Source organism: Urtica dioica, chromosome 4, assembly GCF_054948205.1.
Source record: "Urtica dioica subsp. dioica isolate 48M chromosome 4, U.dioica_male_clone48M_v1_H2, whole genome shotgun sequence".
In the NCBI taxonomy this organism is placed as follows: Eukaryota; Viridiplantae; Streptophyta; class Magnoliopsida; order Rosales; family Urticaceae; genus Urtica; species Urtica dioica.
This window is the reverse complement of record NC_142759.1, coordinates 17,323,319-17,346,707: the sequence shown is the minus strand read 5'-3', so window position 1 is coordinate 17,346,707 and position 23,389 is coordinate 17,323,319. Positions and strand designations below refer to the sequence as shown.

Sequence of the window (23,389 nt, the reverse complement as noted above, 5' to 3'; positions counted from 1 at the left end):
CCAATATCTGGTCTCGTGTGAGTTAGGTAGATGAGTTTTCCTACGAGCTGCTGAAATCTTTCTTTGTCGGTGGCGGCCTCGTTGGTGCGAGCTAGAATTTTCACATTGGCATCCATCGGAGTGTCAGTTGGTTTGCAGCCAAGCATGCCAGTTTCTTTGAGGAGATCCAACGTGTACTTGCGCTGGGAAACAGAGATGCCCTTTTCTGATCGAGCTACCTCCATGCCGAGGAAGTATCGTAGGCTGCCGAGATCCTTGACTTCGAACTCATATGACAAAGTTTGCTTCAGCCTCCTGATCTCTTCCAGGTCGTCTCCGGTGATGACTATATCGTCCACATACACACTAAGAATGATGTGCTTGCCTTGTGTGGAGATTTTTGAGAAGAGTGTTGGATCTGCTTGACTCTGCTCGTAGTCACAACGTTTGAGCACGTTGGTGAATTTTCCGAACCATGCTTGAGGAGACTGTTTTAGTCCATATAGTGACTTCTTGAGTTTGCAGACTTTGTTGGCTCCTTGATCTTTGTCAAATCCTGGTGGGAGTTGCATGTAAACTTCCTCTTCCAGTTCGCCGTTTAGAAAAACATTCTTCACATCGAGCTGGATGAGAGGCCAATCTAAGTTGGCTGCTAGTGAAAGGAGAATTCTGATGGTATTGAACTTTGCAACTGGAGCGAAAGTTTCTTGATAGTCAATGCCATACGCCTGCGTGTACCCTTTCGCGACAAGTCGGGCTTTGTATCTCTCCACTGTCCCATCTGGATTGTGTTTGATGGTGAAGAGCCATCTACATCCAACAGTTCGCTTGCCTGGTGGTAGCTCGACGATATCCCACGTATCATTCTTTTCGAGGGCTTGGATCTCAGCATGACTTACGTCTCGCCACTCGAAACTTTGAAGGGCTTCCTCGATGGAGTTCGGCACTTTTCCTTCATCTAACTTCGCCACATAGGCTTGGTAGCTCGTAGATATATTCCCATAGTACACGTAATCTGCCATCCTGTATTGAGCACACGATCGGGGAGGTTTTCTCAATGCAATGGGTAAGTCTGGAGATTCGATGTTACCTTGTTCAATAGTGTCATGGTTCAGGTTCGGAGAGACATCTTGGTCGCGAGCTTGTACCGGACTCTGGGTGATATTCAGATCGCATGGAGAGGGTTCAGAGGCTTGCGAGCTGTGGATTTCTTGAACAGGTGAGGTCGAACTGTGGGGCGAGCTGGGAATTTCTGGAACAGGTGAGGTCGGATTTTGAGGCGAGCTGGGCGAGCTGGGAATTTCTGGATTTATGATGAGCCAATTTGGGAAGTCATTTTCGTCATTCTCCCCCTGACGAGCTGAATTGGCGAAGTAAGGACTGAACTCATGAAATGATACATCCATTGAGACTGTGAATTTTTGTGATCGGGGTTCATAGCATTTGTAGCCTTTCTGGGTTGCTGAATAGCCAAGGAAGATGCATTTGAGCGATTTTGGTTCAAGTTTACCTTGGCCATAAGAATGGGTGAAGACTGAACAGCCGAACACTTTCGCAGGTAGGGTTGAGATGAGTCGACAGTGAGGGTATGTCTCTAGAAGGACTTGAGATGGGATTTTATAGCCAAGGACACGAGATGACATTCTGTTTATCAGGTAGGTGGCTATGAGGATGACTTCTCCCCAAAAATGAGATGGGACGTTTGAGGAGAACATGATGGCTCGGGCGACCTCGAGGATGTGTCGATTTTTCCGCTCGGCTACCCCATTTTGTTGCGGGGTATGAACGCACGTGCTGGAGTGAATTATGCCATGTGTTTTGAAGAAATCGCCAAGCTCAGAATTAAAGTAATCTCGAGCGTTGTCAGTGTGGACAATTTGAATGGATGTGTCGAACTGTATTTGGATCATTTTGTGAAAGGTTTTGAATAGATTGGATGTTTCAGATTTTTGTTTCATCATGTATATCCAACTGAGTCTAGTGTGGTCGTCAACAAAGAGAAGGAACCATCGAACTCCAGTGATATTGGGAACTTTTGAGGGCCCTCATATATCACTGTGAATTGTGGCAAAATGACGATATGGTTTGTACGAGGTTGGGTGATACGAGTTTCGAGAATGTTTGGCGAACTCACACATGTCACACTGAATGGAATTGATATTTTTATTGATAAACAACGAAGGAAACATTCTTTTGAGATACAAGAAATTTGGATGCCCTAGTCTAAGGTGATTGAGCATGATCTCTTTGTACTGGGGTGAATGTTGGGCGAGCTGACACATGGCGGGCTGATCTGGCTTGATGACATAGAGTCCGGTACTCAGCTCGGCATTACCAATCTGTCTCACCGTGGCATGTTCCTGAAACACACATGAACTTTCATCAAAAATAGTTCGGCACTTAGAGTCTTGGTTGATCTTATGCACAGATAAGAGATTGCATTGTAGTTGAGGCACAAAGAACATTGAGTCTAGCCTCATGGACTTCGTCAAGACAATGGTGCCATGACTCGAGTTTTGGTTCTGTTGGCGATGGTGACTGATATGCTTTTATTACAAGCGGAGTAAGTTGTGAATAGATTTCGATTACCAGTCATGTGATCAGTGGCACCGGAGTCAACAATCCATGCTATGGGATTCTCTGAGCTTACATTGAGGGCTCTAGGAGAGTTACCTAGAGGGCCAATGCCCGAGTGTTCTCCACTGAGTTGGACTTGTTGAAGAAGCTTCTGGAGAATAGCGAGCTGGTCGTTGCTGAAGGGAGAGGAGCCTGAGGTCGAGGTCGAGGCAGCGGACGAGGTGGATACTAAGTTTCCGACTGAGTTCGGATCCTTAGTATCTTGGGTTGACTTCGAGCTCGGTGGTTTCCCATGCAGCTTCCAGCAGGTTTCTCGGAGGTGTCCAGGTCGTCTGCAATGATCGCAGTAGGGGCGAGGTTGCGAGGTCTCTCTGTTGAGACGCGGGCTGCAAGTACTTCGTCTCCATGCGTGGTGAGGGCGGACGAGTCTGAGGATGAACTCGGAAGTGAGCTCGATTTGATAACTCCCAGCATGAGTTTCCTCCTGCTTTCCTCGTGTGTGACCGCGGAGAAGGCTTCACAGAGAGATGGTAGTGGTTTTGTACTAAGTATCCGACCTCTGACCTCGTCAAGGTCTTGGTTGAGGCCGGATAGTAGTTTAAACACACGTTTGGTCTCCACTATCCTGCGGTAGATTTTTGAGTCTACGGAGCTGGTCCACTGGTGCTGTTCGTAGAGGTCGATCTTCTGTCATAGATGTGTGAGCGAGCTGAAGAACTGAGTAACAGACATCTCTCCTTGACGTAGGTCGTGGAGAGTGTTCTCAGTTTCAAACAGCTCGGACATATCTTCTGAGTTGGAGAAGATTTCGCTAGCTGCTTGCCAGATTTCTGCTGCCATTCGGTAAAGGAGGAAGGTTTCTCCGATTTCGGGGAGCATAGAGTTTATGAGCCAGGACATCACCATGCTGTTTTCGGCCTTCCAACTCTTGAACGTTGGGTCTTCGATCACAGGAGATGTGACCACGCATGTGAGGTAGTCATCTTTACCTCGTCCCGATATGAACACGAGCACAGATTGGGACCACTGTAGGAAGTTGTGGCCAGGGCCGGCCCAATATAATTTGAGGCCTTAGACAAAATTAAAAAATGAGGCCTCTTAAAAAATACATTATATAAAAATAGGTTAATATTGATCAAATTATGAGTCCTCAATATTATGAAAATGGGCCTTTTTTTAGCCTATATCATTGTTTAAAATTTGGAGGCCTTAGGCATAGGCCTAACTTGCCAAGGGCAAGGGCCGGCCCTGGTTGTGGCCATTGAGTTTGTGGCTCGTGATATGTTGGGAGAAGGATTCAGATTGTGACTGAGTGGGCGTGGTTTGAGTGGTGTTCATGATGGTTGATTTTCCCTGCTCTTATACCATGTTGAAGTTTAGAGAGAGTCGAACTAGAGAGAAGATAAAGAAAGAGAGAATCGGAGAAGAGATAGAGTGTTCCGAGACTTTGAATATTTCTTATATTTAATATTAATTTGTATAACTTATATATACATCAGGTGGGTACAAGAGAGAGTGTAATAAATACATGTGTAAAAACTACTTCTAGGAAAAAGAGAATAATAAATATACACAGAGAGCAAGACATCGGAAATAACATGAGAAATAAATGCGACAATTTCCCATGAGGAATGAGTTCCAAGGAGAGGACTTCTGAGGCAAGCTCGACGCGGAAGGGCGAGCTGACGAGCTCGACGCGGAAAGGCGAGCTGACGAGCTCGATTTCAACACTTACCCATTTTTCTTCTCTCAACTGTTTAACTACATAGAAGGCCCAAAAAATTTGAGTTTAAACGAATTAGGGCGTGGGCATCGTAACCTTCGAAATGCAATCGATATAACAGCTATAAAGTTCAAAATTACAGACAACAATTTCGAACTTTTTTCTGGATCCAACATGACGAACTCAAACTCTTTTTTTCAGGAAATCAAACAAATCTCTTACAAAATATCGTCGAATTAGGGATCGAAACTTACCCATTCGTGCGTGGAGGTTTGCCGTGCGTGGGGGTTTGCGACGATGGGCTTGCCGTGCGTGCTGTGTGAAGTGAAGTGAGGCTTGCCGTGCGTGCTGTGTGGGCTTGCCGTGCTGTGCGTTTTTTTTCTTTTTTTTTTCTTTTTGAATTGAAAAAACACGCGTGAAGGGAATGGGAGTGGAGAGAAAGGACTGATTTTGAAAATAATTTTAATTTAAGGGTAATTTGGACATTTTACATGGTCAAATGCTTGGTTTCTCTAAAAAAACCCAAAATATAGTTTGGTTTTCAAAACACATGCTACACTAAGCTTGGTTTATCAAGTTTCCCTTAGAAAACAGTAAATTCAAAACTGTACAACCAATTACGAGGCCAAAAATTACAACACATGAAAGAGAGAAAAGAGTTGATCGTAATAATAGTCCAACCCAACTCACACAAAATCTACCCACGTAGCACGTTGGTAGTAAATTATAACACTTTACAAGTCATATAATAATAAACAAATAAATATTTATTTCCTTGTTTTATCAGAAGAATAAACAAAAAAAAAAAAAAAAAAAAAAAAAAACTCTATAATTGAAGTCATCCACCCAATTGAAATCTCTGAGCAGATGGGTAAAGCAAAATCTTAAAAATAAAAATAAAATTAACGTTACGCGACTGTACAGTGCTATACAGAGAAAGATGTATTAGGAGAGGTCTGGTCTGCCATTGGAAGCGGAAGCGGGAGACTTTGAGGAAGTGGGCGGAGCGGTGAGAGCGTGAGTGAGCCTCGATGATGAATTCTCGATCAGCCCAGCCACTCCGGCTGCAGCCGATTGAGCACTCGATGGCAGGAACAGATCATGTTTCTGGTCTTTGTAAGCACTCCAAACCTGTCCCAATGCAAATGCAAACATTGAGGAGACGGAGAAGGAAAAACAAAAAGATATAAACGAAGTAGATGGGTCGGTCTTAAGACTTACATCTGATGCATCCAAGATATCACGCACTTTGATACAATGGGCTCCCTCCGTTGCAAATGCATGCAAAACCTGCGTGTTTTCAACATATTTTATACACGAAGAACAAGATGTGGAAGCCAAGTAGCTCGATCAACAGGATTTTTGGAGGATAATCACAACATATATAGAATTATATTACAAACAGAAACTCAGTGATGTGCTGGTGGATCGTATCAACTATGAATTTCATTCATAGAAAATATTCTCATTTATAACGTGCCTGGAGCCAGGAAAGAATTCAATTAGACCTTGACGTATACATATTTTAATAGAAGCTTTAAGAAACTAACCAAGAAAGGGAAAGGAACTACAAATGATGGTACACCGGCCCAAAAGCGATATAAATAACACAAACGGTACAAGTAACGCGAAATCAATAAACAAAGAGCAATTGTAATGAGAAAGAAGGGCAGCTTGAATTGTGAATATTCTAACCTCAATTGCCAGGACCCTGCCGATGGATGCTTCAGACTCATTCCACTTCATCTGAGAGCAAAGACCATTCCTTCCTCCAGCCCTCCAATCGAGAAGACCAAGCAGTACTTCAACAAGACCGACCCTGAATTATCCAGACCACGCTTTCATTAAGCACACAGGAATATCATCTTAAATAACAAACCAGAATCACAATAGAAAGAAGGTTACACACTTTAGTCCTTGTGCAACAAGCGCATCCCTGGCTCGATTTCCAGCACCAACAACACGTTTAAGCGTTTCAAGAGCTAATATGCTTCCCCCTTGCCATCCTATAGCTTTCATGAGAAGAGGAACGACCTGAAAACATAGAGCCGTGAGCATGATTAAATCATATTGAATTGAATGGATATAAAACAAGTGTATGATTTCATAACCGTAATTATTGACCCACCTGAGGTGTTCCTGCGCTGGTCGCTGCCATAGCTTCAGCGCATGTAGTGCTAGCCGCAAGTTGATGCAAGACTCGTAGACAGCTAAGCCGTACACGTTCTTGAGGCGTTTGTACGGGCTGCGAAGTACTGTCATCGGGTTCATCAGTTTTCTCTCCACTGTTTGCCTCATCTGATGACATTGTTTCCCGTCTTCCCTCGTATGCCACGGCAGCCACCAGTTTGGGAACATACCCAAGATAGCCAACATGATCTGCAAGTGCTGGGTGAACTCGCAACAATGAAACCAAAGCAGCTGAGAGCAGCAAAGGTAATTCTGGGTCCATAGCTTGCGTGCTATAATGGCTGGACGCAATTGACGATAGATATTGATCCAGTAGTCCTTCCAAGAATCTCTTTGGATTTCTGAGCGGAAATTTAGGGTCTTTCAAGAATAGCCTGACGTATATTCCGCCAACCTGCATGATGTTGGAAGTTAAGATAATTTGAGCAGAGAAAAGGCACAACCACCCCATTTTTTTTAAAGTGAACATTGATACCTGTGGTTCATCTCTCATTTCTTGTTGCCCAGATGCCTGCTCAGGCACATCCCAGTCAACGACACGACCTTTCACTTGTTCACGGTATAATTCTGACGCCATTGTTGAAATTTGTGCAGATAAAGAAGCTGCCATTGCTGGTGTCCACACAAGCTCTGGTGTTTCTGTAGTCTGCTCAAAGGAAGTTACAACTGCCTCACCAGGTCCATCACGGATAATCGACACCAATCCATCAGGGAGAAACCTTGCCAGTGTGATAGCAACTCTAGGCCCGTGCATTGGCTGTCCAACAAGCTTCCCAAGCAAAGACGCTGCAGCAGCTCGCTGCTGTAACGGAATTTCTTCTGCAAAAGAGCAGTTCTATCACCACGAAAGTAAAATATAACTTTTAACTTGAGGAATTTAACGACGATCAGGAGTATTTTACCTTGTAGAGGTAATAGAAGCTCGAGAATGTAGACTACTCCACCATGCTTGGCAGCTGCCCACGCAAGCTCAGAAGTGCTCGCCAATGCATAAAGAACATGAAGAGCACCTTCACGACAGCTTGGGGAAGAGTGCAACATTTGTAACAAAAGAAGAAGACTAGTTCCATCTGCAACCATGGCCTCCAAGCAGGAAGCGTGCTTTGTCAAGAGTGACAACACGCTCAAGCATAGCTGAGGAATATTACTTTCTGATGCCATAGGCACAGAGAAGCATTCAAAAAGAGGCAATAGCTTATCTTTGGTGGAAAATATTGATGCCAAATTCGGGTTGCTTGTGAGTAGATTCTACACGTGAAAATGAGAGACAAAGATTAACGGAAAACATAGCAATAATACCATATCGATACCACAACCAAAGTACAAAACATACCTGCAGCGATATTAATGCAAATTTTAGGTTCTTCACCAATCCAAATTCTTCTTTTTCAGCCACCTGTCCAACAGATGTGGACGAAGAGCCATCAGTTTTCTCTTCACTATCTAATCCATCACCAGTATCATTGGGTTGCTCAGATGTCTCAGAAGACGAGGCACCAGAGTCTGGTTTTTCCTGCATATCAGAATCTGCAGCCATAGGATTATTCACCAGATGTGAGATAAAATCCACAAGAGCAATGCAGAATGTCTCGGGTTCGCTGATCTCAAAATCTGGCTGATCATTGTAAACCCTCAAGTAAACATTGCCAACATAGAGTTCTTTAGATAGGGCCTTATATGTAAAAACAAGTGAATCTTGCAAGTCATATGAGCCATCCGAATTCTGACTTGCACGTTGCTGATCCACAAATTTTAGTAGTTCTGCTCTGGTTGAAGAGTTCCAGATGATCTGTAACACAAATAATAATGGTATAAATAGTTGAATAAAGCATACTAATCGTCTAAAGAAGAAACAAAACTATCATAGAAGAAGATATATGTCAGCAGCCATCAAATCATTGGATATTCCCTGGAGACAAAATCAGAATCACAAATGGTTGTTATCATATAAAAAGTTGAATGAACATGCGCTAAATATCAGAAAAAGGAAGAAAATCAAATTATCATGAAAGAAGATACTATGCTAAAAACCATTAAACCATTGGATATTGCCTAACAGAGAAAGCAAAATGCATAAGGATCTCCTAACACTTGTACAACAATTAGGTCAAATGCTTTTTCTGAACCACAATCAAACAATTGGGTGTTTGACCCAATATCGTAAAAGAAACAACCTTCTATTTGCGAATCGGAATATCATACAGAAAAATGCATTGTGCCGTAAAGTTAAGTGATGAAATCAAGCTAGGTAATCTAGATAATCATCCTAGAAATAGTAATGTAAGACAATCATACAAAAGAAAAAATGAACCACCACTAAATTTTTTTCCCACAAGTAACAAGATTTAGAAAAATAAAATAAATATCCTTCTCTACCTCAGGAGCCTCTAAGTTTGCATTCAATCTGGCTAATAGATCTTTGTGTATTTGGTCCTTTAGCATGCTACCAAGTTTAGGCGTGAGCAAGGCTTTAAGAGCATCAACCACAGCCTGATTATAAGGTGTTGAATTCTCATCACTACACAAACCGCTAAGCCGTGATAATGCCTGGCATGCTCGCCTGGCATGCAAATTTTTAGCAAGTTGTACACTAGCACCAACACCATGTGATTCTGGAGCATCAGATTCCTCCGCAGTTGAATCATATTGAAGCAGCAAGGGCAAAAGGTACCTAAGATAAACCAGATTTTAACACAGTTAATTGAGAACACATGCTTCATCTAGATATTACAATATCTAGTACCGCACGTCATAAGACATAAGGTGCTTAAGCTAGATTGAATATAAATACAGTTAACTGAGAATATATACTGTGTTTAGCTTTACTCCTATCATGTGTATCTATGAATTTCTACGCAATAGCAATTAAGCACTCTCAATTAAAGAGTGCCCAGAAAAATCATCTGGAGGTAGAACTTGCCACCAACTTCAACTAATAATGGAGTAACTGTATCTTGCTTTGTTTTAGATGAAGCTTTCTTTTCTTCATTTCTTTAAATATATTTTCAGTTATTTAAAAAAAAAAAAAACTAATTATGCAGTAATCATGCCAGTAACATAAAAATGATTAATAAAATGGAAAAATAAAATTAAAAAGAAACCCCAAGACAATCGCGCACTCACCATAATACCCCAGCTCTTATCAACGCATCCTGCAATTCAGAGGATACAGAAACTCGAGCAATAGTCTGGAGTGAAGCATCAACTGCCGCAGGTATTAGCTCAAGTTCAGTACAGTGCACAATGTCATCAATGAGTCGAGAATATTCGAGTATTTCAGCTCTTGCACTTTCAAACTGGCTCAGGACAGAAAAGGTTCGCATCACATTTGTAACAATTATGGCTGATGGTTCATTTGCTGAAGTAGTTGGCTGTACTACGCACATACAACGTGAAAGCAGAGTAGCCATAAGTTGAATCCCATCATCTCTCACAAGTTCTTCACCATTCAATAAAGACGATGCACACCTAAAAATGAAAGCAACAACAAGAAATCAGTACTAATGTCTAAAGGTTTAGGCAGTATAGACTGATCAAGTAAAATGAATTTACGTCAGCCAAATTAGTTCGGATGCCGCAACTAGGAGAGGTGCTCTATCTGAGGCAAGGAAATTGTTGTCATCATTGTCAACGGTAACAGCATTGAGTAACATGGGAAAACCGGCATATTTAAATGGCTCGAGTACGGCTCCATATCGTCTGTACAAGATACACTGGCCTTTCAGCAATAGCAACAACCGCCAAGGCTGGGGACCTTGCAAGCCCTGCATGGTGGCCTGTGACAATCATTTTAGAATTTTAGTAAGCTCATAGATAATAAACCTCTTTTTCTCATTGCAAGAACTCATGCCAGTACTACAGCCACATGGTTACCTGGAGACGCTCGTAAGCTTTCTGTACAGCAAGGAACTTTTCCCTTCCTTCTGGGTTTTTATCAGGGTGGTACTTCATGGCAAGTTTTCTATACTGACGTTTAAGTTTATCTTCATCAATATTCTCAATCTGCTTAGATAGGCTAGACACCTCGACACCAATTTCCAAAGAATGCTTCTTATTTACTTCAGTGCTAGATACATCTTCCGGGGATATTTCTAGTATCTTGCAAGCTTCCTCTTCTGAGAGATCCATGGGCCTTCTTGTAAGTTCTTCACGCCACATTACAAGTAATGATTGAAGAAACTCAACATGCTCAACTATAGGCCAGTTTGGAAACCGAATTTCATCACATAAGTTACGTAGGTAGTACCGGTGGCACCACATTTCATCTCGTAGCTCTGGGTACGTCACCGGTGGCATAGGAGCATATTCATATAGAGTATGGCAGTGTTGTGACAATTTCTGGGGGAAATCACCAAGATGCTGCAAGACCTGCGAGATGGAAAGAAGTGAGTTTTATATTCTAGAATGAGGTCTGTGTGCAGGGAAAAAAAGAACTATTTATGCAGTATCAGAACTTCTCAAGTACCTGACGAATCAAATATTCTGCTCTCATTTTGTGTGTCCATATAATTTCCGGAGTATCAGAATCAGAAACCATAGCAGCTGCAAATGCAGCTGGACCACTCCGTTCCAATACATACAACAAGGATTCGGGAAGAAGACCACCCAAAACACTGCGTTTTGCCAGAGGCAACGACGCAGACACCGCAGCTTCCTCGCCCCCATGAAACGCTTGATGTACATGAGTTACCGAAAATAGTTGGGCAATAGAAAATAAATTAGATCCAGGATATGCTAACGCAAAATAGAATGCACCAGTGCTGTATAGACGAATCATGGCCTTGGGATTTCTGGTAACAATAGCTTTCAGCAAAGCAGCAGCAGCCTCCACAATACTTGGTTCCCCAGAGAGCATAGCCTAAATAAATTATAGCAAAAAGATTGAGAAACTGACAGCATCAAATACATATGATCAATGAGCTGAATAAAAACGAGGATTGGGCAGTAGTAAACACTTTTTTTTTAACAAGAACACTTATATTAAGGAGGCAAAAAAGCCATAATTACACAAAAAAGATTAATCGAAAATGCAAAGCCAACATGTATTAAACTAAATATATTACCTGCGCAACATGTGGAAGGCAACGTGGACTTGACAAGATCCATTTGACCCTAGGAGTCGGAGTAACTATCTCTCCAGCATCATCCAGATCTGAATGTGCAGACACCATGCTATGCAAAATGACCAGTGCTACTTCCCCTACCTGAGTGCGAAATACATTCTCAAATCTACTAAACAGAGAATGATAAAGTTTATCCGTGACAGATAAAACAACTAAAAACCCTTGAAACCAGAACACGTAGCAAGTGAAATAGTACAAGGGGGAAAATATACAAAACGCTACCATGTAGAAAAAGAATGATATTGTTAGTCGGTAGAGAATATTAGCTGCACCTTTTTTAGGAATTAGCTTTAATTGTATTATTTGTTTTTTATTCTGATTTTATTATGCTGTAATTATAACAGATTTTTATTGCTTTATTTTAGGAAGTAGTTAACCTAATTGTACTCTATAAATATTTCAGATTAATGAGAATAGAACTATTCCGCTCAATACTTTTCTCTTATGGTATCAGAGCAGCAAACACCCTAAACACCTATCTAATCGGTTCAGCCAATTATCATGACTGATCCGAGTATTATTAGTACCGGTTCAACCGGAAATTCCCCTCGGTCTGGTGGACCGAGTTCCTCTACTGGTCATTCCGATCAAAACCATACCAACACCCTCTCCATAACCTCTCACAGGCTGAATGGAGGAAATTTCATGGAGTGGTCTCAATCGGTCAAATTGTATGTCCAAGGTAAAGGAAAATTTGGCTACCTTTCAGGATCTACTGTGCAGCCGAAAAAATCTGATGAAGCCTATGGAACGTGGGAGGCTGAAAACTCCATGATCATGTCGTGGTTGGTGAATTCTATGGAGACGAGTCTAGGAAGATCATACCTCTTCCTACCAACCGCTAGCGAAATCTGGAGTGCAGTAAAAGAGACCTACTCGGATCTCGGCAACGCTGCCCAACTGTTCGAGATAAAGACTCGTCTGAGAAAAGCAAGACAAGGTGAGAAGACTGTCACTCAATACTATACTGATCTAAGGACTCTATGGCAGGAACTAGATCTGTATTGCAGCTATGAGTGGAGCTGCTCCACCGACAGTGCACTTTATCAGAAAATGGTGGAGAAAGACCGAGTCTTCGACTTCTTGGCCGGGCTAAACAAAGATCTCGATGAAGTCAGGGGAAGAATCCTCGGACGAGAGCCACTGCCCAATTCCCGAGAGGCTTTTGCAGAGGTACGAAGAGAAGAAAGCCGTCGCCAGGTTATGCTCGGGCCGAAAGGCAATGAACCTGCAAACCCGGTTGAAACTACGGCCATGACAAGTCGCTTCCAAAAGAGAGGTGAACGTCCCATCTGCGACCACTGCCACAAACCCGGCCATGTGAAAGCCAAGTGCTGGAAACTTCATGGAAAGCCTGAAGACTTCCAGCCATCACATCGATCAGCTCGTGACAAGGCTGCCTCCCACGCCACTCACGTCTTCACCGAGTCAGCAGCTTCCGAACAGCCCTTCTTCACCAAAGAAAACTTAGAACAAATGTTTAACTTGTGGAATTCTCATCAGTCATCATCATCCACAACCCCATCCTCTTCCTTAGCTCAAAAAGGTACCTTTATATCAGCCATGAACGTCAAAATCAGAGATACTAATCCTTGGATCATAGACTCTGGGGCAACAGACCATATGGTAGGATCATCTTATGTTTTTAGCTCCTATTTTCCTTGTTCAGGTTCCCTAAAGGTAAAAATTGCTAACGGCTCTTTCTTACCAATTGCTGGAAAGGGTTCTGTCATTGTCTCACCACTCCTTACCCTAAATAATGTGTTACATGTTCCCAATCTTGCATGTAGCCTTTTATCCGTGAGCAAACTTGTCTTCGGTTCTTTCTACCAGTTTACCTTTAATTCCTTTGGTTGCTTTCTTCAGGACCGGCGCTCGGGGAAGATGATTGGCAATGTTAAGGAAAGTGGGGGACTCTTCTACATAGGCTCCAACTTGAGTAAACAAATTCAGCAACCTCAAACTTCTAGTTTATTATCATTATCTGATGAAATATTGTTATGGCATTTTCGGTTAGGTCATCCTAGTTTTGGATACTTAAAACATTTATTTCCTGTTTTGTTTAAGAATAAAGATGTGGACACTTTGCAATGTGAAATCTGCCAACTAGCTAAGCATAAAAGATCTGTTTTTCCTGCTCTAAAGTACATACCGAGTAAACCTTTTTCTCTAATACATAGTGACTTGTGGGGGCCTTCAAGGGTTACAAATCTCTCAGGATCTAGGTGGTTTATCACTTTCATTGATGACCATACTAGAAATACTTGGATTTATTTATTAAAAGAAAAATCTGATGCTGCTAGTACGTTCAAAAATTTTTACAAAATGATAAAAAATCAGTTTCAAACTCATATCAAAATTCTCAGAACTGATAATGGAAGGGAGTACTTCAATAAAATTATGGGAGATTTTTTAAATGAAAAAGGCATAATCCACCACAGTTCGTGTGTTGATACACCGCAACAAAATGGTGTTGCCGAAAGAAAAAATAGACATCTACTAGAAGTTACCCGAGCTTTAATGTTTTCTATGAATGTTCCAAAAAGATTTTGGGGTGAGGCAATACTTACTGCTTCATATCTAATTAATAGAATGCCAAGCAAAGTATTGAACTATAACACACCGATAAATACTCTTCAAAAATATTTTCCTGAAAACCGATGCTTTACACATGTTCCTCTGAAAGTCTTTGGTTGTGTTGCCTTTATTCATGTTCATGATAAGAATAGGGGAAAATTAGATCCTAGAGCCATTAAGTGCATTTTTTTAGGATATTCACCGACTCAAAAAGGTTTTAAATGTTTTGATCCGAGCTCGGGTAAACTCTTCACAAGTAGTGATGTCACATTTTTTGAATCAAAACCTTTTTTTGAAAAAACTTCTCTTCAGGGGGAGATCACTCATATTGAAGATCGTTTTTGGGAATTAACTGATGTTTTACCAAGGCAAGTAACAAATGAAAACTTAGAACCTGATAATGTTAATGCCACACCGAATATTTCACTAGATAATGACACTCAAACTAGTTCTGCTGAGGACCCAACTTCTGAATTACGTGTTCACTCAAGGGGGAGTCACGAGTCTCCGATACTTGAAACAATGTCTTCATCGGATCCAAGCTCCAGTCAAGGTAACAATTCTCCCACTCTTTCTGATGAAACCTTAGAAGAACCGGCCCATATTGAACAAAGTAACACCTTTGAACCATTACAAACTCAATTTGAGGACCCAATAGCCCTTAGAAAAGGTGTTCGAGAATGCACCAAACATCCCCTTTATCCATTGTCAAACTATGTATCCTACCTGAACCTATCTCCAGCCTTTAGAGCGTTTATCACCCGCATAACCACTGATGAGATCCCGAGTTCTATACAGGAAGCACTAAGTATTCCACGGTGGAAAGAGGCTGTCTTGGAAGAGATGCGAGCACTCAAGAAGAATGACACGTGGGAGGTGATACACCTGCCTGAGGGAAAGCATGTTGTTGGGTGTAAGTGGATATTCACGATCAAATATCAAGCTGATGGTCAGGTAGAGCGTTACAAAGCCAGACTTGTCGCTCGAGGTTTTACACAAACCTACGGGCTGGATTATGAAGAAACATTCGCTCCGGTGGCAAAGCTCAACACGGTACGAGTCTTATTGTCCCTAGCTGTGAACCAAGATTGGCCTCTGTTACAGTTTGATGTAAAAAACGCATTCCTAAATGGAGACTTGGAGGAAGAGGTGTTCATGCAACTTCCACCTGGATTTGACAAACATCCTAGTGGAGATGTGTGCAGACTAAAGAAGGCGTTATATGGTCTCAAGCAATCACCTCGGGCATGGTTCGGAAGATTCTCCAAGGCCATGAAGGAGAAGGACTATCGGCAAGCTCATTCTGATCACACAATGTTCTACAAACATAACAAGGAAGGTAAAATCGCCATCCTAATTGTGTATGTAGATGATATAGTGATGACAGGCAGCGACGAGAGTGAGCTGACTGAGTTAAAAGAATTTCTGGCAAAACAATTCGAGATTAAGGACTTGGGAAATCTCAAGTACTTCTTGGGAATGGAGATAGCTCGATCAGACCGCGGAATTGCCATATCTCAACGAAAGTATGTGTTGGATTTGTTAAAAGAAACCGGTCTACTTGGCTGCAAGCCGTGTTCTACTCCGATTGATCCAAATCACAAGCTCCGAAGAGAAGAAGAAGAAGATGTTCCAGCAAATAAAGGGAGATATCAACGACTTGTTGGAAAACTGATTTACCTGGCTCACACTCGACCTGACATTGCCTATGCTGTGAGCCTGGTTAGTCAATTTATGCATAATCCTTCAGAAAAACATCTCGAGGCAGTTTATAGAATCCTGCACTACCTCAAAGGAAGTCCAGGAAAGGGTCTACTCTTCACTAAAAATCAGAGCAGACAAGTTGAGGTCTTCACGGATGCTGATTGGGGAGGAAACTCAGACGATCGAAGATCTACCTCAGCCTATTGCACGTTCATTTGGGGAAATCTTGTGACATGGAGGACAAAGAAGCAGCATGTGGTCTCTAGAAGCAGTGCTGAATCGGAATTTAGAGCTATGGCTCAAGGATTATGCGAGGTGATGTGGTTGAGAGGCATCCTGGAAGAATTGAAGATCAATTTCGAAGCTCCTATGCAACTGTTTTGTGACAACAAATCAGCAATCAGCATTGCACACAATCCAGTCCAGCATGACCGAACTAAGCACGTGGAGATTGATCGTCATTTCATCAAGGAGAAGTTGGAGAGAGGAGAAATTTGTATACCTTTTGTTCCAACAACGGAACAACTCGCAGATGTACTTACCAAAGGGCTTTATCGTCAAAAGTTTGAAGAACTCGTTAGCAAGTTGGGCATGATAGATATCTTTGCACCAACTTGAGGGGGAGTGTTAGTCGGTAGAGAATATTAGCTGCACCTTTTTTAGGAATTAGCTTTAATTGTATTATTTGTTTTTTATTCTGATTTTATTATGCTGTAATTATAACAGATTTTTATTGCTTTATTTTAGGAAGTAGTTAACCTAATTGTACTCTATAAATATTTCAGATTAATGAGAATAGAACTATTCCGCTCAATACTTTTCTCTTAGATATATATATATATATATATATATATATATATATATATATATATATATATACACACGCTTTTGCAATCACTATACCTGAGCTGGAGTGAGCACGGGAACTCTACTGGCTAATGCCCAGCGTAGTTCGCGGATATCCCGCAACCGCTTCCAGTCTAGCATGCCTGACGCCCAGCAACGAGTTGTCCAATCAATAGCCTTCTTTGACCAGAATCTTCTTATTGCATCCTTCTCCACAGGTCCAACTTCCTCCCCATCATTATCAACAAACTTCCACTCCTTGAGCGGCTCCATGAAAGCAGTAGCAGCAATTAAATTCGATTGCAGCGGAATGGCAGTCCTCTCTGAAGTTTCATGCGCTGATGTCAGCAGATCAACAGCTAATACACATCCTCCAACCAAAACACAAGCCTCAACGTTCGATAAAACCTTCATTAAGGCCTGCAATATCGGTAAACAGTCAAGCAATTTCTATTACAGAAGAGCCAAGCATACTAAGACTTTGAAGAGGAAAAAAGAAAAGTGAGAGAGTACACTTTAACTGGACCAATATTCTATGGGGGTCTGTAGCAGAAACAAAACAGTCTTTCTTATAGAAGTAAAATTTTTTTTTTACAAATTGAAAACTGTTCTGTGGGGGAAAAAGAACTTATTTATAAGGAAAAATGACTACAGAATCTTCGATTACCTTCAAGAGAAGAAGAAGGCGGTGCCTTAATGCCCTATCATCCGTCCTATCCAAGAGAACTGTAATATGAGCAGTGCCCTCAAAAGGACCAATTAACTTGTAGTGTTGTTCATATACTATTGCCATTGCTCTTGCACAAAGTTCTCGCACTGAGCCTCCACCTCCTCCAAAACCATCTAATCTGCCCATGTCACACCAATCATCAGATGCACCCATTTCATCTGGAACAGTGCCATCTACTGTAAGCCCAATGTCTGCGTCACACAAGAATCTGTGATAGAGTGCTTGATAGAAAGCAACCGGATCACGCAGCGGAAAATCCTGGGCCCTCCCACCACTGCCACTCTCAAGAAGCAACCGCAAATAATATTGACCGACACAGACCTCTTTGGACAGGCTAGGGTACCTTACATAAAACTCAGAATAATTCCATGAAATCCGTGCCATGCTTTCTTGCCCAGAATCACTTTCCATGGAAGCACCTCCAGGAACAATGTCTTCGGTGCGCTCCTTTTCAATGTCTAGCTTATGAACCTCAGCTTGCAGAGCCTCTCTCAATTCTTGCCTTGTGCGCTCATTCCAAATCAAATCTGCACGATTATGGTCAAGGCTAAAAGCCCGCCAGAATTCAGGCCAATTGCAAAGTAGCCTGCCAGAACCCACTGGAGTATTCTCTACAACAACTTGGGCAGGAGCGGGAAGGCCTGTATTCTGGAAACCGGACATATTCACATCAGTTGTACCTGAAGCATTTAAATCACCAGGCTCAAGTGTATTCACAGATGAAATCCCAGTAGAAGCTAACGCCGCTGAATGGTCGCTCATAGAGACCCCTGTAGAGTATGCTTGACCAGCGAAATTCTCCGCTGTTTGAGGAACAGAAGATTGGCTGGTTGACGCCACCCCATAACTAGCCTCTTGGGCTGACCTTTGATAGCTATCCGAACCTTTGAAAGCTGATGGGCTCATCTGCTTTGCTGGGTCACCAACTTCATAATCATTAGAAGGTAAGGAATGCTCTTGAGCTGTTATTCCTCTCCCTGCACGAGCTTTCCTTTGTTGGAGCAGACGCCTGTGTCTTCTACTGGTCAATGATCCATCTTGTGAGCCTTCTTCCGATGGGCTTCCATCAGAACGTGTGTGCAAGTAGGCAACAAGCCCTGGAGGGAGAATTCTAGACAACAAAACCAATGCCGGTTGATAGGAATCTGCCCAAAGAGCGACAAGCTGTCGACTAACCTCACGGCGCTCCCCTGCAGGAAGATAGAATGCATGCAATAAATGCCTAACCAAGGCACCATCTCGCAAAGCAGCGTCACGCATAGACTCGGCTGCAATCGCATCTTCTTCTGCAATTGTACGCATTATCACAGCTACTGTCTCTCTGACACTTTCAGCAGGATGCCCAAATAATGCAAACAATCGACGCTTCAGACCAGCCACCTGTCTTAACAATTCGACAAAAACTGTATATTGCGTAGTTTCTCCTTGGGGATCACATATCATTGCCTCAAGAACCTCTACAACAGACATTGATAGTAGAGGAGATACAGACATTGGCTTCAGTCTATTCACAAGAATGATAATGTACCCCTGATCAGAAAATAACACCGACTTTGTGTGCATTATGGTAGCATGTTGTTCTCCTTTAGAATCTGAAAGCATATTCGTATCTCCAGGACCACCACCGATGAGTACTGCAAGAAGCCCAGCAGCTTCAGCAGCTACACCCTCGGAACCATTTCTGAGTAATCCCATTATTCGTCCGACAGCAGCAGGGAAAGACATAACGTGTGAAGATGCACTTCTTGAAGCTAGCAATCTATGTAAACATGCCACGAAGCCCATTACTGTTGCAGCAGCTTTAGGGGAAGGAGGAGGCAATGGAGCGGATTCGGGAGGAAGATTTGGTGCAGATGGGAGCATTGTGATTAAGGCCATCAAAGTTACCTCAGGCACGTCAATACTAGGAGGAACACCGCTGTAAGGTATACATGCATTAAACTCCCTGATTCTCCGCCATAGTCTAGCCCTTGATCCAGGAACAGTACCATTTTCAGCAACAGCATCTTTTGCAGCCGCTGCTAGATGTTTCAAAAACGTGGTTGCAGTTTCCATGTCAGCATTAGCAGCATTGGGGCTTTGTTTTCCAGCTTGTAAGCAGACTCTACCGCAAGGTGGATCAACGCGATGGCCAGGCATTGTCAATCTTGGTATAACTGGTACCGCACATTGGCCCTGCAAAATTGTCAATCCAAGAGGATAAATATTCACACAGAAAGATATCAAACATAAATGCATGCATTGAAATTCAGGACAATAGATATTTTGCCAATAAAACTCTTAATGACCAGGGCAGATCAACCTACTTCTGTCTGTAGCATGTCCAAAACTGCAGCGAGTAAGCTGTCACGCGACGTACTTGCGTAGACCTACAAATCATGTTCCTTCACGTCAGAAATTTGCATTAAAGAATATGATGCACTAAATACACTTTATTTTTCTTACATGAATAGGGCATCCATCATTAAACTCAATAGCAAACATCTGTGGCTCCTCCGCGAATCGAACCAGGGCGCTCACTGCAGATAACGGTCGAACAATAACAGCCTGCACACATCTAGTGACCATTCTCAAAATTTGATATAAAGCAATACACCTCATACCAGATGGGACTAAATATGTATCATAGTAAGAGAGTGGGAAAGAAAGATGAAGATTTTATAAAGATGATGCAAGAGATTGCCAGTCACCATGTCAGAACAAATAAGTATATCCTAGAAAAATTAAACTTAGAGACATAATCGGTGAGTAAACTAATACTTAGTTATGCTCAATATCTATGACCTGAACGTATAGCTATTTCATATACTATGGAAGTCCACCTATGGATCCTCAGACATACAAATTTAGTGGCGTGTCGGATTTAACTCATTGTAGTTCTCATTTCCAATCTCAAGTAAAATTATGCAAAACCCTGTGATGCTGATTGGAATCCATGAGTTTTAAAACGCATTGCTGACTCGTTCGACAACTGTTTCTTTCTCAACCTATCAACGGATACCCTCACTGCAGATTTTTAGATAGCTAAAATGAAAATAACACGTACTGACCACACAAAAATGCATGGTGTATGAGTAAACTAAGCTAGTACTATGAAATTGAAAGCTCAATACTTTATTATTTATTTTTTGCAAAAACAGCTTAAGTGAACTCAGTAGCTTACTTCATAATTCTCTGGACGCCTTTCCACAATAGAAACTTTTGTAAGAATAAGTTGACGAGATACAGCATCTCCCTGCTCACCAAGGCCACCTTTTGGGCCAACACCTAAACTTAAACCGGTAACATTAAGAGTTCCATGGGCAGCAGATCTCAACCTTGTAACAGACCAGCAACCGCATGGGGTTTCTGCGGCTCCAACAGCTTCTTTTGCTGCATTTACCATAGAAAAATAAGAAACATATAAAATAGGACACAAAAAATTAAATAAATAATTACATAGAGCAAAAAAAATTTGACATTATTTACCCCTTCGTTTTATGTAGTCCGCTGCAGTTAAGGGGTGAGAAGTGTCCACCGATACTGACAAGCCAACCATGGATTTTGCTGTTTTAGCCTACACAAAGAATGCTCTCGTTATTCATGATCCAACTAGAAGAAAGAAATAGTAAGCACATAGCATCATGTAAGTTTTCTCGAGCAGGCACTTTATCTTGAAGTATCCTCGTAATGAATCAACTTATCTTCTGAAATTAATGAATTGAGAATGTTTCACAAAGGTGAATATAATAGCCCTTTGGAAGAATAGGATTCCTATTAACATAAATCTAACAACGTAGAGGAACAAGAAATCAGCTTTACCAAACAAGCAATAATGGCAGAATTTGTTGTCCCAGAAGCAGCTTTAAAGGCCTTTGATTTTCTTCCATACAAAGGACAAAGAATAAATCCTCCATTGTCAGAAGTTTTATTCCCATAAGCATCAGAAAGAAGAATAACGGCTGGAGTATCCATATCTCTGAAGTCCAAACACCAGCGTAGGTCTCCAGTTTTCAAGTCGAGAACTTCGATCCCAACATAGGTAACTTTTAATTTCTACAAAGATCAACAATTTTTGCACAGTATAAGATAAGCCGTTCAATGAATGGCCATGTATTATGGCCTAACGTCAAACCTAGCAATATCTCTTATGCCCTTTCGTGTTATCCAAGAGAAGAAACAGTAAATATTAAGGCTATATTATTCAAAAGCCATCAACTTAGTATCCTTATCCCTGACCATTACACTAATCTTTTAAAAACCATTGAAAAAAGTGGCAACTTTATGAGCCTAACCTAAGTATTCTTACACAATTATAAGCCAGCAGATAAGCAAATGCAGTATAACAAAACCAATGTAATAATCTGAATTCCAGATAATCTTTATGTAACAATCAAACATTAATGATACACATCTTGAACAAGCCACTTACACAAGGAACCCATTCTGAGTTACGGCGACGGAGGTGAAGAACGGAAAACTCCGCTATCGGCGCCAACCTAGTCCATCGAATTCGATGGAGCTCCGTCAGCACGCTAGCCCTGTACCTCGACGAGAATTTCATCGTCTTAAACTTCCCTCTGCCATCGGTCCTCACACTTAGGTTGAACTCGTTGGAGCTCTCATCACGCCCGATTATCGGCGTGGCACCCTCGAAATCACTGGCAACGTCATAGGAGTTCGTGACGGTGAGCGTGGACGGGTCAAGAGTGCTCACGGTGACTCCAGAAATGCACAGAATCCGTTTGTAACGGCCACGCCATGAGTGCTTCACGACCAAGTACCTGGCCAAATACTCCGGCTCCTCGGGCGGCGGCGCGGCGGAGGGGCTGGGATTCGACGGCAAAGAACTGGAGCTGTCCATTGGTGTCGACGAAGCTGGCTTGTGATCGTGCTGTTGCGGCGGAGCGTGGCGGTTCACAGACTGGACGTTTGGGAGATAGTGAAGCGTGTCTGCGCGCGGAACATTGTTTGGACGGAAAAGGAACCAAAGTCCCGCCGGCGATGGCGTTCTCGGCGGCGTCCGCTGAGACCGCGACTGATTCGCCCCCAGCTCTTACGGTTATGGCTGCGAAACCGGCCTCCCAATCTCACTTAAACCCTAATTCGACCAATACACACCATGGAAGCGAACAGAGACGATCGTAACAGACTCGAATCTGGAGATTGGTTGCGGATACGAAGAGAGAGATCGGAGAGGTGAGAAATCGATCGGATTGGAACGAGTGATTCGTAGAAATCGATCGGAATGGAATCGGTGGAGAAACAGACGAGGAATGGAATTGACAGGTTGGATCAAATGAAATGAAATGAGAGAAAGGTGTGATATATTTTGCTTCGCTGTTATAGAAGAGAAGAAGAGACTGTCTCGACGAGGAAGTTTGCTTCTTTTCGATTATTAATTTATTAGTAATTATTATTTTTTATTTGTCAATTAGGAAAAGTCTATTCTGTTTAGAACCGGTTGGGCTTCATACTATTTTGGCGAGGTTGACATCTAGCTTCGTCCGAACCGTTTTTTGGACTTTATTGGACTTTGACGAACATACCATAAAACCCAACAGTATTCTGGGAATGTTGAATAAAGGATCTGTGTGTGATTATAAATTAAATCGTAGGATAAGACAACCATTTATAGTTTTTGTCACTAACTATTATACGTTTTTTTTATTTATTATTATTATAATAGGATTAAAGATTAATTTGAATAGTACGGTAGGATTCTTGCTATTGGAAAGAAGAAGAAAAAAAACATGTTTCATGACTCAATTATAGATAGGAAGTGTTATGATGAGAATTATATTATCTATTTATAAAAACGCATTTATTTATTTTTGGGTTGTGCTTGTGATATACACAACAGGCTATACAGTTTTGCCACCTATAAAATTAGATCACCTGCTATGAACTTGCATATTTTATAAAACCAAATTGGCATGCCATCAACAACAAATGGGATGT

At 41.9% G+C, this 23,389-nt stretch overlaps 2 protein-coding genes across 3 annotated transcripts; one reads left to right on the top strand and one right to left on the bottom strand.

Moving 5' to 3' along the window:
* Positions 1 to 4,938: 4,938 nt before the first annotated feature.
* On the bottom strand, positions 4,939 to 22,818 carry GRV2 (DNAJ heat shock N-terminal domain-containing protein). 2 transcript variants are annotated; one of them, XM_089613364.1, is made up of 22 exons: positions 21,861 to 22,818; positions 21,251 to 21,484; positions 20,918 to 21,005; positions 20,613 to 20,821; positions 19,895 to 19,996; positions 19,756 to 19,818; positions 17,387 to 19,624; positions 16,777 to 17,139; positions 11,533 to 11,673; positions 10,935 to 11,327; positions 10,343 to 10,837; positions 10,022 to 10,245; positions 9,593 to 9,937; positions 8,846 to 9,140; positions 7,803 to 8,258; positions 7,372 to 7,717; positions 6,945 to 7,288; positions 6,408 to 6,863; positions 6,189 to 6,313; positions 5,975 to 6,098; positions 5,501 to 5,569; positions 4,939 to 5,410 (listed from the first exon to the last, which is right to left on the bottom strand). In XM_089613364.1, exons 1-22 carry the CDS (start codon positions 22,290 to 22,292, stop codon positions 5,225 to 5,227), a joined length of 7,728 nt encoding a protein of 2,575 aa, XP_089469490.1. In that variant the 5' UTR covers positions 22,293 to 22,818; the 3' UTR covers positions 4,939 to 5,224. The 2 variants fall into 2 exon arrangements, with proteins under 2 accessions (XP_089469490.1, XP_089469491.1); XM_089613365.1 differs by lacking the exons at positions 20,918 to 21,005; positions 21,251 to 21,484; positions 21,861 to 22,818 and having other exon boundaries at positions 19,895 to 20,006.
* On the top strand, positions 12,076 to 13,551 carry LOC149400933 (uncharacterized). Its single transcript, XM_089612789.1, has 2 exons — positions 12,076 to 13,138; positions 13,459 to 13,551. Exons 1-2 carry the CDS (start codon positions 12,094 to 12,096, stop codon positions 13,491 to 13,493), a joined length of 1,080 nt encoding a protein of 359 aa, XP_089468915.1. The 5' UTR covers positions 12,076 to 12,093; the 3' UTR covers positions 13,494 to 13,551.
* Positions 22,819 to 23,389: the final 571 nt, after the last annotated feature.